Raw genomic sequence first — 13,854 nt, forward strand, 5'->3', positions numbered from 1 at the left:
GAATAATTTGGTAAATTAAGAATTCGATGATGGGGGTATTATAGCAATGTTTTTCCTCCTGGTAATGTTCACTATAAAGATTTTAGTTACATGCTACCGCCTTACCCCTTGAGTCACAGGACCACTTTCAGTTTTTTGGTGATTAATGAGTCTCATGGACTTTAGTGCCTGGGCTGGCTTTGAACCGGGATCCTCAGATCTCAGCCACTAGGATTACAGGCATAAGCCACCGTGCCTGGCTCAAATAGCAGTTTCCATGGGATTTTTCTAACTAGCATTTCATTTGTTAGGGGGTGGGGGGAAGCTGTGCTGAGTTAGAACTCTAACAGATAAGCTTCTGCTATTTGTAATATAAATGACCACCCTGTACTCTGAGGACTCATGTTGAGTCAGGACTCAATGATAGAGGCCAAATTCCAAGTTCCTGATAATTTAGAGCTCTCAATAGCCCAAGCTTTCCAGTCTTCCCCTGGGGAGAATATAGATTCCTCTAGGAAATTCCATTTCTGGGTGTGATTTTAGTATCTGGTTAATGTGCTCCTTGCTTTTCTGAATTCAGAGAGCTACACAGGTCATTCAGTTTTTTATGAAACGCATGCTCCACTGGTAGAGCAGCAGGGAGGTGACCTCATGCTACTATCTCGCTTTTCAAAACCTGAGCACCCTTTAAAAGCATTTAGTTATTTTGAATCAAGCTTATCTAAGTTGTCTCATCAATCCAGATGTGGAAAGAAGTATTCCGGAAAAATCCTTGAAATCAGATCACTAAAGAGTATTTGAAATCTGCTCTGAAATGTAATACACTGGAGCTGGCAGGGACCTTGAAGATCAGGCAGTACAAATTCTTCCTTGAATAGTTGTTCAAGGTCATAGAATCAGTATATGTCACAGTAAATCCTAGAAACAGGAAGGCCAAAAAGCCCTCTTTCTTCATTGTAATGTGGTCTGTCAGTGGTGTCCATAAAGCCTGAACTACCCTTAGAATGTCAGCTTACTCAGTGTGTGCTGTATGAGTCTGCATCCTGAAGCCTTGCCTCTTGTTACTAGGCAACAGCAAACCTGATAGCAAAGCTTATTCAGCCAAGGCTGAAACTCCTCTTTGCATATATCTGGGTGTTGGTTATAAGGTGCAATACCTAGAAAGCTGCCTAATGACAAGGAAGTGAGGAAGATCCCTGGGGCTCACTGAGCTGACAGAGGTAAGCAGCAACAGTCAAAACAACAACAAAACTACCTAAGCTGGAACTCTATGCTCTTATTCTCAAAGCACCACTTGAGGACTTGGGATATAGCTCAATGTTAGCATGCATAAGGGCCTGGGTTCAATTCCTCAGCATTATCAGAAACAAAAAAAATCACATACCATCCTACACACAAAAGCACCCAGGAATTGCAGCAGTCCTCCTTTATCTGCTGTGGAGGCTCCATATGGTTGGCCCAGTCTCAAGATTACCCTACCTCTCTTTGGGCTACAATAAAGGTCCCCATTCACTTTCCCAATACCACACTCTCGCTTCTCAGTCCCCTGTGAAATCATTGCTACATCTGAACAATCTCAAGTGCAGCAAGCTTACCTGTCAGCATCTCCAAGGCCCAGGGAGGTATTTCGTTGCAGGGTCTCCCGCACCACAGCCATCCCATCTGGGAGCCGGTTCAGGCGACGGGTATAGAGGCCAAGTCCACCATCAGTCATATACCTTTTAAAGAAGAAAAGGATACATGTGTATGCTCAAAAGTAGCTGTGCACAGTCTTGTCATTTGTATATGGTCCTGCGCTCTACTGGGGAAGGAACTGAGGATTCCTGAGGTTCATAGCCCCAGGAATCCTCTGCTGCTGATTCATCTAGAGAATCACCAGCTTGTTTAGAGAGGGTGGGAGTGGAGGAGGAGGAGTAAGGAAGGAAGAAAAAAGTACTCAACTTAATTAACCCAAACTTACAGAAATCTATGAAACAGAAGGGAGACAGTGAATAAAATTAACTGTCAGATGCACTCATGACATACTTTTTAATGTCAGCAGGTGTACCTAAGAATTGGAAATGGAACTGACAAGTTGACAAATCTTATGAAAAATTATCACAGAATAGTGCAGAGAAGAAAGCAGGCAAGTTTTGGAGGATGGGAGGGTGGAGGAATAATAAAGGATCTAGGATGGAAGAAGCACCTTTCCCATCACAGACAAGTTACTTTTTTTTTTTTTTTTTTTGGTTGTGGGGCTTGAACTTTGGGCCTGGGCATGGGTAGCTCAAGGCTACCACCCTACCCCTTGAGTCACAGTGCCACTCTGGTTTTCTGTTGGTTAACTGGAGATAAGATTCTCATGACTGTAGTGCCCTGGCTAGCTTTGAACCTGGATCCTCAGATCTCAGCCCCTGAGTAGCTAGGATTACAGGCGCAAACCACATACCGGCCACAAGTCACTTTTCTAGATCCTGAGCTTCTTATCTAATCTCTAGGAATCTCATTGATATCACAAGGAGAATGTGAAAATTAGTGAGCTAAGGAATATGAAAGTCTACTGTGATTTATGTAAGACTATGGCAGATATTAGTGTGATTATTGTGATCTTAAAGCATCTATAATGATGAGCTTCATCTGTGATACCGATGTCTTCAGGAGCTGGTCACAAACTCCATGAAGAACACTAATACTAATTTACTTTTTCCCAGATCTCTTGGTGATATTGCAAAGTTGGATTGTTCTTTTGATGCAAACAGTATTGTCTAAGAGTGCCTCCAGAATTTTGTGAATAAATGACTGATTGCCCACCAATTAGATAAGCCCTAGGAAAACAGCTGCTAGTGGAAGAGCATTCCAGTCCAAACTGTGAAAGAAACCTTACTTAAGGGAACACTGGATGAAGAAATACCAATGTCCAAGAGGAATACAGGTGAGCCAGTTCATGAAAAGGGTAGGTGGAAGTGTTATACTGTGAGAAAACAGAGAAGCCACATTTTGAAAGGTGGACTCAGAAGTCTTTATCAGAGCACTGGTGGTATCAAGGATCTGAAGCCCAGAATTACACACTTGGGGTGGAGACCAATCCTTACCAGCTTTCACAAAATGTTACACATAAAACAAAGCAAGCTAGATGAGGATACTTATTTCTAACAAAAGAGTCATACACAGGCAGAGTAGATTATCCAGGGGAACAATAAAAGGCAATCAGAACCCCGATTATCTAGGGGGAGCATGTGTTTCCTGGAGCTCCACAACTCATGACATATTTGCAATCCAAAGAATGTCATCTATAACCTCTGGAGTTCTCAGAAACTTCCCATCTTCTATTAACTTTTATTAAGATGCCAAGATGGCATTACTTAGCTCTAATATCCTTATTTCAGTAGGAGGAAGTGAATCCTCAGTGCAGCACTAGCTGCGCCAATAGCAGCAGCATCCATAGCTACACCTCTCTGGCTAGTTCTCTCTCCTCTCTTGTATTAGCGTCTTAATAAACTTGTTTCTCTTTTTCTCTTGCGTCCATAATTTTATATTCTGGTAGCACTCTATCCCTTGAACCACACCTCCAGTCTACTTTTTTCCTGTCAATTGGAAATGGAATCTTGCATGGACTTTTCTGCTCAGGATGTCTTTAAACTGCCATCTTCCAGGTCTCAGTCTCTGGAGTGGTTAGGATGACAGTCATAAGTCACCATCATCTGCTCTTTTTGTTATTGTTTACTTTTGGCAGTACTGGGGTTTAAACTCATGGCCGCATGCTTGCTCACTCTATACTTGAGCCACACCACCAGCTTGATAAATTCTTTTTACCAATTTGTGACCCTCTAAATATCTTGTAGCTACCCAGCAACATTGCAGGACCTCAGAAAGGAGGTAATCTTCATCTTCACAAGAAAATGAGAAGAGAAAGCGAGAAATCCAGATTCAGATTTGTGTAATTCCTATATGGGTCCTATAAAATTACCCAGCAAAGTTAAGAAGAAGCATTTTTGTATTTAAAGTCCAAAGAATTATATAGTGAACAATCTCTGTGAGCCTTTTTTTCACTCTGAAGTTACTTTTTTATTTATTAAGTGTCATCATAAATAGGCTGTCAAAAATAAGTTTTTTTTTTTCTTTTAACCAGTTCTGGGTTTGAGCACTTTCTTTGGACTTTCTCAAGGCTAGAGCTCTACCACTTGATCTGTGAGACATTTTTTAAACATAATTAATTAAACTAAATCATGGGAAGTTTTCCTGTACTTGGCACATCACTGTAATTTATATGAGGTTGATTCTCAGGGCTTCTGATGCTTGCCTGTCTGGCTAGGAAACTTCTTGAGATATTTTCCTGTGAGATGCTGTGGATGATACCAGAATTAGCAAGGCCATGTAAGGGGCAGAGAAGAAAGTGCTTATTGGAACCAACATATTGGAACTAACAGTGGCTTACAACAGGGGTCAAAGCAACTTTCCTTAGGGCAGAGTCCTCCTCCAGTTCTGCAGTGAGCATCCCTATGTCCTTTTCCTACTCCCTTTGGGGGTATAAGCAACCACAGATGATGCAATGCCATCACAATGAAAAATCTATTCAATAAACCAAGCCAAGTATTGTGGTTGTGCAGACTAAAACTACAGGTCAGACTGAATTTCTTACTTGCTTTTCTGTGTTTTTAAAAACACAAAAGTATCATAGGAATATATCATGAAAACCTGATGATACAATGATAATATAGCTTTACACTTTATGCTTTGTGGTGGTATAAATTATATTTCAATATGAACAAGAAAGGATTGCAGCTACTGTTAAATAATTATTGCTATAAATGCCTTTGAATGCCTTTACTTGAATGCAGGGACGATTTTCTTTTAATTTCAAAAATTTTAAAGATCTTTAAGTATAGTTGGGTGCAGTAGATCATACCTGTAATCTAGTTTCTCAGGAGACTGAGACCTGAGAATTGCTGTTCAAAGCTAGCCCAGGTACTAAAAAGATATGAGACTCTTATCTCTAATGAACCACTAGAAAAGAGGAAGTGACTCTGGGGCTTCAGGAGTAGACCAGTAGCCTTGAAACAGGAAGAGCACCCAGGCCCAGAGTTCAAGCCCCTTGACCAAAAAAACAAAACAAAACAAATCTTTAAATAGTTGCACAAAGGAGTTTTTAATTCAACATATTAATTTGTCAGTACAGTGCATCTTGACCAATGTTACCTCTCATTGCTCTCAGGGACTACCCTTGTTTTCAAATCTATATCCCACATGTGTAGTTCATTCTAAGTCCATGTTAAATGCTCCTTTTGTCAAATGAATAAACACATAAATAAATGAAGCACAAAGCAGCAGCTATAAGGTAAGGTGTATTAGATACTATCTGTAAGGGCACTGATACCAGGATTGTCCTCGGAAATGCTAGCAAACTTGACACATAAGGCATATCAAGCTGTCTGCCTGCCACTGTACCCATTGTCTGTCTAGTCATCTACCAATCCAACAGGTGCAGGATACAGAAGTGAGCTTATGCCCCATCCTACATTTAGCACAAGGAAAGAGCAGGAAAAAAAGAAACACCTACAGCCAATGTATTAACTTTTCCAGGGGCTGATTTTTTTTCTTCCCTCAAATGTCTTTTCAAGGGGAATATGGTAGAAGCGCTTCAAAATATAATCTCGTGCACCATTAACCAAAGCAGTTAATTCTGACCTGCACAAAGACTGCCCAGCTAGTTAGATAAATACAATTCTCCCCCCCAGCCACCCCAACTGGGGAGATCTTGTCAAAGGACAAATAAACTAATTTTAGCATTCATTTCCCTGCTGGATTTTTATTGCTGGTGGAACAATACAACACAGTTGGGCAATTACATGCACCTGGGCATGTAGACAAGTCTGTCCCAACACATACCCCAGCTTTCTGCAAAAGGCAAGAGAGCAGAGCTTGGTAGCATTTCAGAGATGAACTGTGAACACATGCAGCCATTATGGTTTAGTTGAAAAATGGAAGCCATGAAGGTAGTAGAGACCCAGAGGGATGGTACTGAACCTGCTACTGAAGACTCTGACTTTGTTGAGTGGTTGGAGAAACAGTGCAAGGATCAATCAGGACTCTTTGCCTTCTCAAATGTACATTAAGGACTAAAAGCCAGGGATCTGATGATCTAGGTCAGTCTGGGAGTTTATTTCATTAAATACATGACTCTGGAAAGAGGGCAGGAGAGTAGGGAAAGTAAGAATTTACCTCTTTACCCAGATGGATTTAATCATATAGTTAGAACAATAGCCTTGGGCTTGGATGTAGCTCAGTCGCAAAGTACTTGTCTAGCAAGTGCAACATCCTGGGTTCAATCCCAAGTACCACAAAAGGAAAAAAAAAATTACAGTTGAAATTTAAAAAAAAACAACAACAAAATAGTAGCCTTCAAAGCAAACCCTGCGTCTGTCTCTCCTTGAGAAATAGCACAGCATCAGAGACAAAGTTATTAGAGTTTGCCTTGCTTTTAAGAACTGAGTTTAAATTTTATTTCCAAATTATTATTCACTAATTACAATAGTTCTCTCTCTCTCTCTCTCTCTCTCTCTCTCTCTCTTTCTTTCCCTCCTCTCTCTCTCTCTCTCCCTCCCTCCCCTCTTCCCTCTCTTCCTCTCTCTGTACGCGCACATACATGTGTGTAGGGAGAGAGAGATCTTTAAATGACTTCTAGTTTCAGTGAAAATACATTTTTGTCAGACTAAGATTTGTCTGGGAATTGATTACTGAACAATTCAATATAGATGGATTCCAAAAAGTGAATTCCTTAACAAAGCATAAGTTTTGAATGAAGCAGTCACTGATGTGTGTATTTAAACACTTTGGTCTGGTGGTGTTCAAAAGCCTTTGATTCTTGAAGGCTCTACTCTAGAGGGCAAGAGAATAAAGGCCTCACCCATATTTACCAAGAGCTCACACTGGGTGGACAAGAAATGGCTTGCCTGAGGACAGAGGCAAAGGAACCAGCTGGTGCAGGACTAAGTCCCAGCACATCAGTACCACACCTTCTTTCTCTTTGGGGAAATAAATAATTAGAGCTGGGATCTAATGAACTGCTAGTAACATCTGAATGTTTGCTGAGTAGGTTCTTGACTAAGCTGCCCAGCTGGTAAACAATTCCCACATTATTCTTTCAAGTTCTGCAGTAAGGGGTGGTGAAAGCTCTTTGCTTCCACTTTCCAAGGCTTTCCCAGAGAGCCCTGGAATGGAAAGAGTGGGAGCCTTTTCTTTGCTAAAAGGACAAAGTGTCTATGAATGTTTTTTCCTTGCCTTTTTTTTTTTTTTTTTTTTGCGGGTCATGGGGCTTGAGCTTAGCCTGGGCGCTGTCCCTGAACTCTTCAGCTCAAGGCTACCACCCTACTCCTGGGCCAAGGCACTGTTCCTGAGCTCTTTAGCTCAAGGCTACTGCCCTAACACTTCCCGTTTTCTAGGGGTTAATTGGAGATAAAAGTCTCAGGTCCTTTTGTGCCTGGGCTTGCTTTGAATCTCAATCCTCAAATCTCTGCCTCTGGAGTAGCTAGGGTTACATGCGTGAGCCACCACACCCAGCTAACAGTCAGTTTTTAAAGAATATTATCAAGTGTATTAGCTCTTCATTACTTCTACAAGGAAAGTAAAGCTGGATTCAAGATCACTTGTCAGTCTTGTATATTTCAGTGTAATTTTCTTGAGTTTTAGTTTCCTCTTAGGTAAGGTAGTTGAGCCTCAGAGGATTAACCTCACATGGCTGTGATGGGTCAAAGGAGACTGTGCATGAGAGCCTTGTGCCTGGCACATAGGGAGCACTTCATAATCATTAGCAGTAACTACTATCTGTTGCAAGTGTCATGCCATAGGGAAGTGACTGTAGGTTTACCACCTTTCCAATGCCACAAATGCTGTGTACCAGCCTAGCTATTCAGGAGGCTGAGATCTAAAGATCCCAGTTCAAAGCCAGCCTGGACAGGAAAGTCTGTGAGACTCATCTCCAATCAACCACCAGAAAATTGGAAGTGGAGCTGTGGCTCAAAAGAAAAGGAAGGAACACTGGGAATAAAGATAAGACTTCAGTTGTACAGATCTGAGTTATGGTCATAAATGGCTTAGATGCCAGGCAGGCCTGAGACTTTGGCTTATCAGTAGGGAGAAACAAAGGTACTAAGCAGATGAAGAACAAGCTTGTTTCTGTTTCAAAGAGAACTAATTTTTCTATGCTTCCCTCTTTTTTTTTTTTTTTGTGGGTCATCGGGCTTGAACTCTGGGCCTGGGAACTGTCCCTGAACTCTCCAGCTCAAGGCTACCTCCCTACCGCTTGAGCCTCAGCCCCACTTCCCTTTTTTTTCTAGTGATTAATTAGACATAAGAGTCTCATGTTATTTAGTGCCAGGGTTGGCTTTGAGCATCCACCCTCAGATCTCAGCCTCCTGAGTAGCTAGGATTACAGGCATGAGCCATCATACCCAGTTTTCCACTCTCTTTCTTTTTTATTGTAATGTACACAGGAGTTACAGTTATATTTGCCAGATAGAAGATGCATCACTTCTCACACATTGATACACCTTCTCATGTTTTTTTCTACTCTATTTCTAGTGACCATTTTCTCACTGGTATTTCCACTTCTCATCCTAGACCTGAGTCATCTAGACCATTGCAGAATTACCAGACTTGTAGAGTAGACTTCTCAGAACTGTGAAGGCCTGTTATAAGAAACCTTCTTGGACCAAGAGTGCAGCCTAGTGATAGAGTGCTTGCCAAGCACAAAGACCTGGGTTCGATTCCTCAGTACCACATATACAGAAAAAGCTGGAAGTGCTGCTGTGGCTTAAGTGCACTAGCCTTGAAAGAAACAAACAAACAAACAAACTCAAGGACAGTGCCCAGGCCCTGAGGAAAGAAAGAAAGAAAGAAAGAAAGAAAGAAAGAAAGAAAGAAACCCTCTCAACAAACAGTATATTGGCTCCAAGAAAGTTCTAGCATCTAATAGAACCTGTTAGCACAAATACACTAGTTTCTGAGTCTAAGGCTTAGTAAATAGATCTCTTCCCCCTTCTTTAAACGAAATGATGCAACAATGTGGAACCAAGTGAAACTGGCTTTGTGAGTAATTTTTGTCAGGGAGATAAATGTGGCTTGTCATCACCAAAGTTCAAAGTTGAACATTTTCTACATAAGTAACACAAACAGTCTTTTATCAAGACCTAAGAGGAGGTGAGAGGGGACAAGAAGGGAAAGAAATTGTATCAACTTGTATGACATTAAAAAAAGAAAACCAACAACAAAGCAAACAACAAAAATCATCATCATCAAAAAACAAAACAAAACAAATACCCCTCTCAGATGCAAACAATAAAGGTACAAACCAAAGGGGATGGAGAGATGAAATCAGTCCTAGTTGATTACTTTTCTTCAAAGACATGTCAACCTGTCTATAATTTTTGGACACACTCTTGGCTTAGATATGAACATAGCAAAGGAAAATTGAATAAAAGTTACATGTATGTAATATTCTTTGCCAATATCAACATAAATATATGTACATGTATATCAACAGATACTTTGTTGTATAACGTTGAAAAACACAGGTAGAGTGATGAAAGCTCTTCCCACAGCACATTTCAGAAACTGACTGCCAAATAGCATATGCTTTCACAGAGGTCCTCCACTATGGTAGCAACACAGCATGACATTGACTCTCTTAAGTTTATTAGGATGTAAATTGAGTTTCTGGACAAACCTATAAAAGGATCCTTTTAGTCAGAGCCTCTTAGAAGTCAGATGAATAAACCTCACTCTGGGTCACAGAAGGACAAATCAGCCAGCTAGTCTAGCAAAGCTGCCTAAATCCCTTTGAAGAAGACTGATCCTTACCAAAGACATGCAGCTGCTACATTTGACTTAAGGAAGAAAGAGAATGTATCTAAAATGCAGAAATATGATTGGGAAAGCTGGGTCCAATTCTCCAATACAAATTATAAAACTGCAGCATGAAAATCTAGACATATACTTAAAATTATGTTTTATAAACCACTTTGTCCTCTTAGGGGTTTTTTTGTTGTTGTTGTTGTTTTTGTTATTTTTTTTTGCCAGTCCTGGGGCCTAGGCACTGTCCTTTGACATTGCTAAAGGCTAGTGCCTTGCCACTTGAACCACAGCACCACTTCTAGCTTTTTTCTGAGTATGTGGTACCAAGGAATTGAACTCAGGGCTTTGTGCATGCTAGGTAAGCACTCTACAACTAGGCTATGCTTCCAGCCAGCCAAGGTTTGTTTTTGTTTTTTTTTCTTTTTTTTCTTTTGGCATGAGCACTCAAGAAAATGTAACATATTTCATGTACAAACCTTCTCACAAGTAGAGAGACGAGTCACAGATTCTAATATCCTACTCACAGCATGTTCTTAACTATGTTAAGGTCAAATATAGGTGAGTTATCAAAGGCCATGGTGTTGCTTCTCAATTGTGAGTCACCCTAAAGTGACACACAAAGAAACGCAATCAACTGCAGCCTCTGGAGAAAAAGTCCATAGTTCAAATATCTTTCTCCATTTGATTTCTCTGTGGTAACAGGATTTGAACTGGAATTGATCCTGCCTGGACAACAAATATATGGGGCAGGAGGTGTAGTGAGAAACACTCTCATCTTTCATTGTATGCCTTAGCAGATAATTCTTCCAACACAGACCCATACTTCCTCTGGGCATATGTCTTACTGGAACATTTCCAACAACTAGAGTAGAGGTAGAAGCAAGTGTGGACTTAGAACCGAAGAACCGAATCTGTTTCCTACCTTGCTGTAAGGGTGCTCACTGTTCCCAAGGATTGCTTGCTCTTCAGGATGTCACAAAGCTTCTATAATTTTGGTTCTTTTCACAAGCAAGTGGGATTTCAATTGACATCTCTAGCAAAATCTTCACTTATTTCTTTCAATCCTGAAGCTGCCGTCTGTGTCTCACAATAAGCCACCTCATCTCACAGCATAAGTCTTGACTATGTCAAACAGATGTCATTACCAGGGAGATTCTTGGATGCCCATGAGATGCTATCAGGAACATCTGTATCTCAAGAGGCACCAGTCATTTCCTCTTCTGTTCTGCATTTCATATCTATCTCACCAAACCCTGGCTATGAAAAGAGCCAGATGAATGGGAAAACTCAACTGGATTCTCTGGTTGTAGTGTGGTCTGGAATCAGAGCTGTGGCAGAAATAAATGCTCTCAGGAAATCTGCAGCTTACTCTGATAGCTCTAGTCCATAGAGCACATGTCTCTAGGGTATACTCCAAAGATGTTGCTAAGCGAATCAGGTGAGGTCTCAGCTCCAGGGGGCCATGGAGACAGAGGTAGTAATGGGAAAAGGCAAGCCTAAATTGAAGAGGAGTCAGAGCATCCCAGAGGTATCTGGGGGAAACTGGTTTCACAAGCTTTGGGCATTTCTATTTTAATCTAGGCTATTTCAAAAGTAGGTTCTGAGAACAGTTACGGAGAGACCAAAAGTCATAGGAAGGGAGTCTGCAATGAAATTAGCATGTGTGTCACTCTGCTAGATGCCATGGACAAGCAGCTCAGTAACCCCTTGGTTGCTTTTTGGAAACAGAGTAGCTTAGACTTCCTGAATTAGACTCTCCATTTGAATCAGTTCCCCAACATACTGATCTCAGGGAGAAAGATGTCTCTGTAGAAGGGGTGATAGATGATCTACACAGTGAAATCATTATATTTCTATTTCTCTTCATTTCCTGTGATCTTTTTGATTCTTCTGCTTTGTGTATGTTTTATAGAATATTAATGAGTTCAATAATGTGGCACCTACTTTTACAACAGACCACTATTGAAAGCAATTAAATTTTTCTGAAATTATGTACCTCTTTGAAAAACCAATAAAACCTAAGACCACATCTTACATGAGAGCATGCAGTTTGAGTCCACTCTCAGATCACTGAGCTTCACATTGGGAATGTCTCTGTCTGCCAAAGTGGAGTAGTCCTGTCCTAAGTGAGTCCCTTCAATATCTTCTTCAATGCTTTCCACATTGCAACACTGTTCTTTGATACTAAAAACAGATTCAGCAGTGGTACACCACAAGGGCTGTAATTCACATATTACCCTGAATTTCAGCACAATAGACTCAGTCTCATGATTGTGTGGATCTCCGTCTCATCCATCTCCTGGCAGAGGACATGAAGCAAGTAGGAATATTCTTCATGAAGCTACAAGGTCTGTGCATCTTTTGCAAAAGGCAATGTGACTTGCCATAAGACTAGCAAATTTCCATCTCACACTAATATCCAGAGCACTGAAGTTTCACTTACCTATATATACACATATAAATATCTAAAGAATTATAACCTTTAAAAAGCCTCAAATATGTAGATAAAACATATCCTCAATTTGAAAGAGCCAAGGATTCTAACAATAGTACACTTACCCCCCCTCATTTAAATAAAGGGAAATGCGTAAAATTGTTGTCACAATCCACAGCTTTGCTTGTTTAAAATAGAAGCCACCACTGACCCCTCTGAAGAAACACCACAGGCTTTGTAAAATGGACAGTCTTACTGCCTGGAATTTGCTCTTGCCCGAGTTCTCTTTATTGTGGTTAAGCTGTCAGTGTGGCATTGCAACAACTATTTCTAACACTAGCAGGAAGTTTTTTGTCTACTCTATGAAAGATGAAACACATTTTAATTCACAGGAGACAGCTCTGTAGACAAAGCTCCTTTAAGCTCTCTTGGCACAAAAAAGATAGTGAAAGGAGATGGACTGATATCCAGGAAGACTCATACTCCAGAGCATGCTTGAATCATCCTGGAACCTGAAAAAATACGTATTCTAAGTTTGACCTATTATGAACGTTTTTACAATGGTGTGGTACATTGTTATAAATAATGTACATTGTTTGTAATTAATGTCCATCATTTAGATGACAGCTCATTTTTTATACAGTGCTGTGTTTGTGTATATATGTGAACCTGCACTGGGTCTTGAACTAAAGGTCTGGGTGATATTCCTTAGCTTTTTCATTTAAGGCAGGTACTTTGCCACTTGAGCTATACTTCTGGCTTTTGGGTGGTTAACTGGAGCTAAGAGTGCCATGGCTTTTCGTGCCCAGACTGATTTTTGAGTCTCAGATCTTAGCCTTTTGAGCAGCTGCAATGACAAGAATGAGCCCCTGGCCTCTGGCCAGTGCTGTGTGATTTGTTGTTTTTTTTTGTCTTTTTGTGCCAGGTCTGGGGCTAAACTTAGGGCCTTGGCACTGCTTCTGAACTTTTGTGCTCAAAAGTCTAGTGCTCTATCATGTGAGCTCTACTTCTGTTTTTTGTTGTTGTTGTTGTTGTTGTTGTTTGTTTGTTTGTTTTGTGGTCAGTTGGAGATGAGACTTTCCAACTAGGATGGCTTTGAACCCTGATCTTCAGATCTCAGCCTCCTGAGTATTTAGTATGACAGGCATGGGCCATTGGCATCTGGTTTTGCTGTGCAGGTTTTGACACAAAATGTCAGAACTACAGAGTACAACTCTTCCCCTGCCCTCAAAATGCCCTATGTTCTACCTCTTCATCCTTTCCTCAAACTTGCCTTTTAAACAGATATGCAAGTTACACTTCTGCTGATCAAAGCTGTTGAGGATAATGCTTTAAATCCTCAGACATGCTAGTTTGGCTTAAGTTTCTCCAAGAATTAGTTACTGTGGTACAACTACAGTATCATGATAATTTAACATTTGAAGTCCTCATAACTGCAGTGATGACAGTAAATGTGGCCTCCACAAGGGTAGGGAATCCAGGGTCCATCTACACCAACAGTACCTAGGTACTGATCCTTGGTGTCTCTTCCATCACAGATCAGGACTTGACAAGAATTGCTGTAACTTTAAATTTTCTTTGAAAATATCAGTGAGCTCCTGATCCAGACTTAA

General features: G+C 40.7%; 1 protein-coding gene across 3 annotated transcripts in view; it reads right to left on the minus strand.

Moving 5' to 3' along the window:
• Nucleotides 1-13,854, minus strand: part of Nav2 (neuron navigator 2) — a 379,403-nt gene that overhangs the window by 124,363 nt on the left and 241,186 nt on the right. For all 3 annotated transcript variants that reach the window (XM_090348005.1, XM_090348004.1, XM_090348003.1), the window contains exon 11: nucleotides 1,575-1,697. In XM_090348005.1, the coding sequence (XP_090204131.1) occupies nucleotides 1,575-1,697 (123 nt within the window). The remainder of the gene's footprint in view (nucleotides 1-1,574; nucleotides 1,698-13,854) is intronic.

The sequence above is a fragment of the Megascapheus bottae genome, chromosome 16 (assembly GCF_031878675.1).
Source record: "Megascapheus bottae isolate mThoBot1 chromosome 16, mThoBot2.hap1, whole genome shotgun sequence".
NCBI lineage: Eukaryota > Metazoa > Chordata > Mammalia > Rodentia > Geomyidae > Megascapheus > Megascapheus bottae.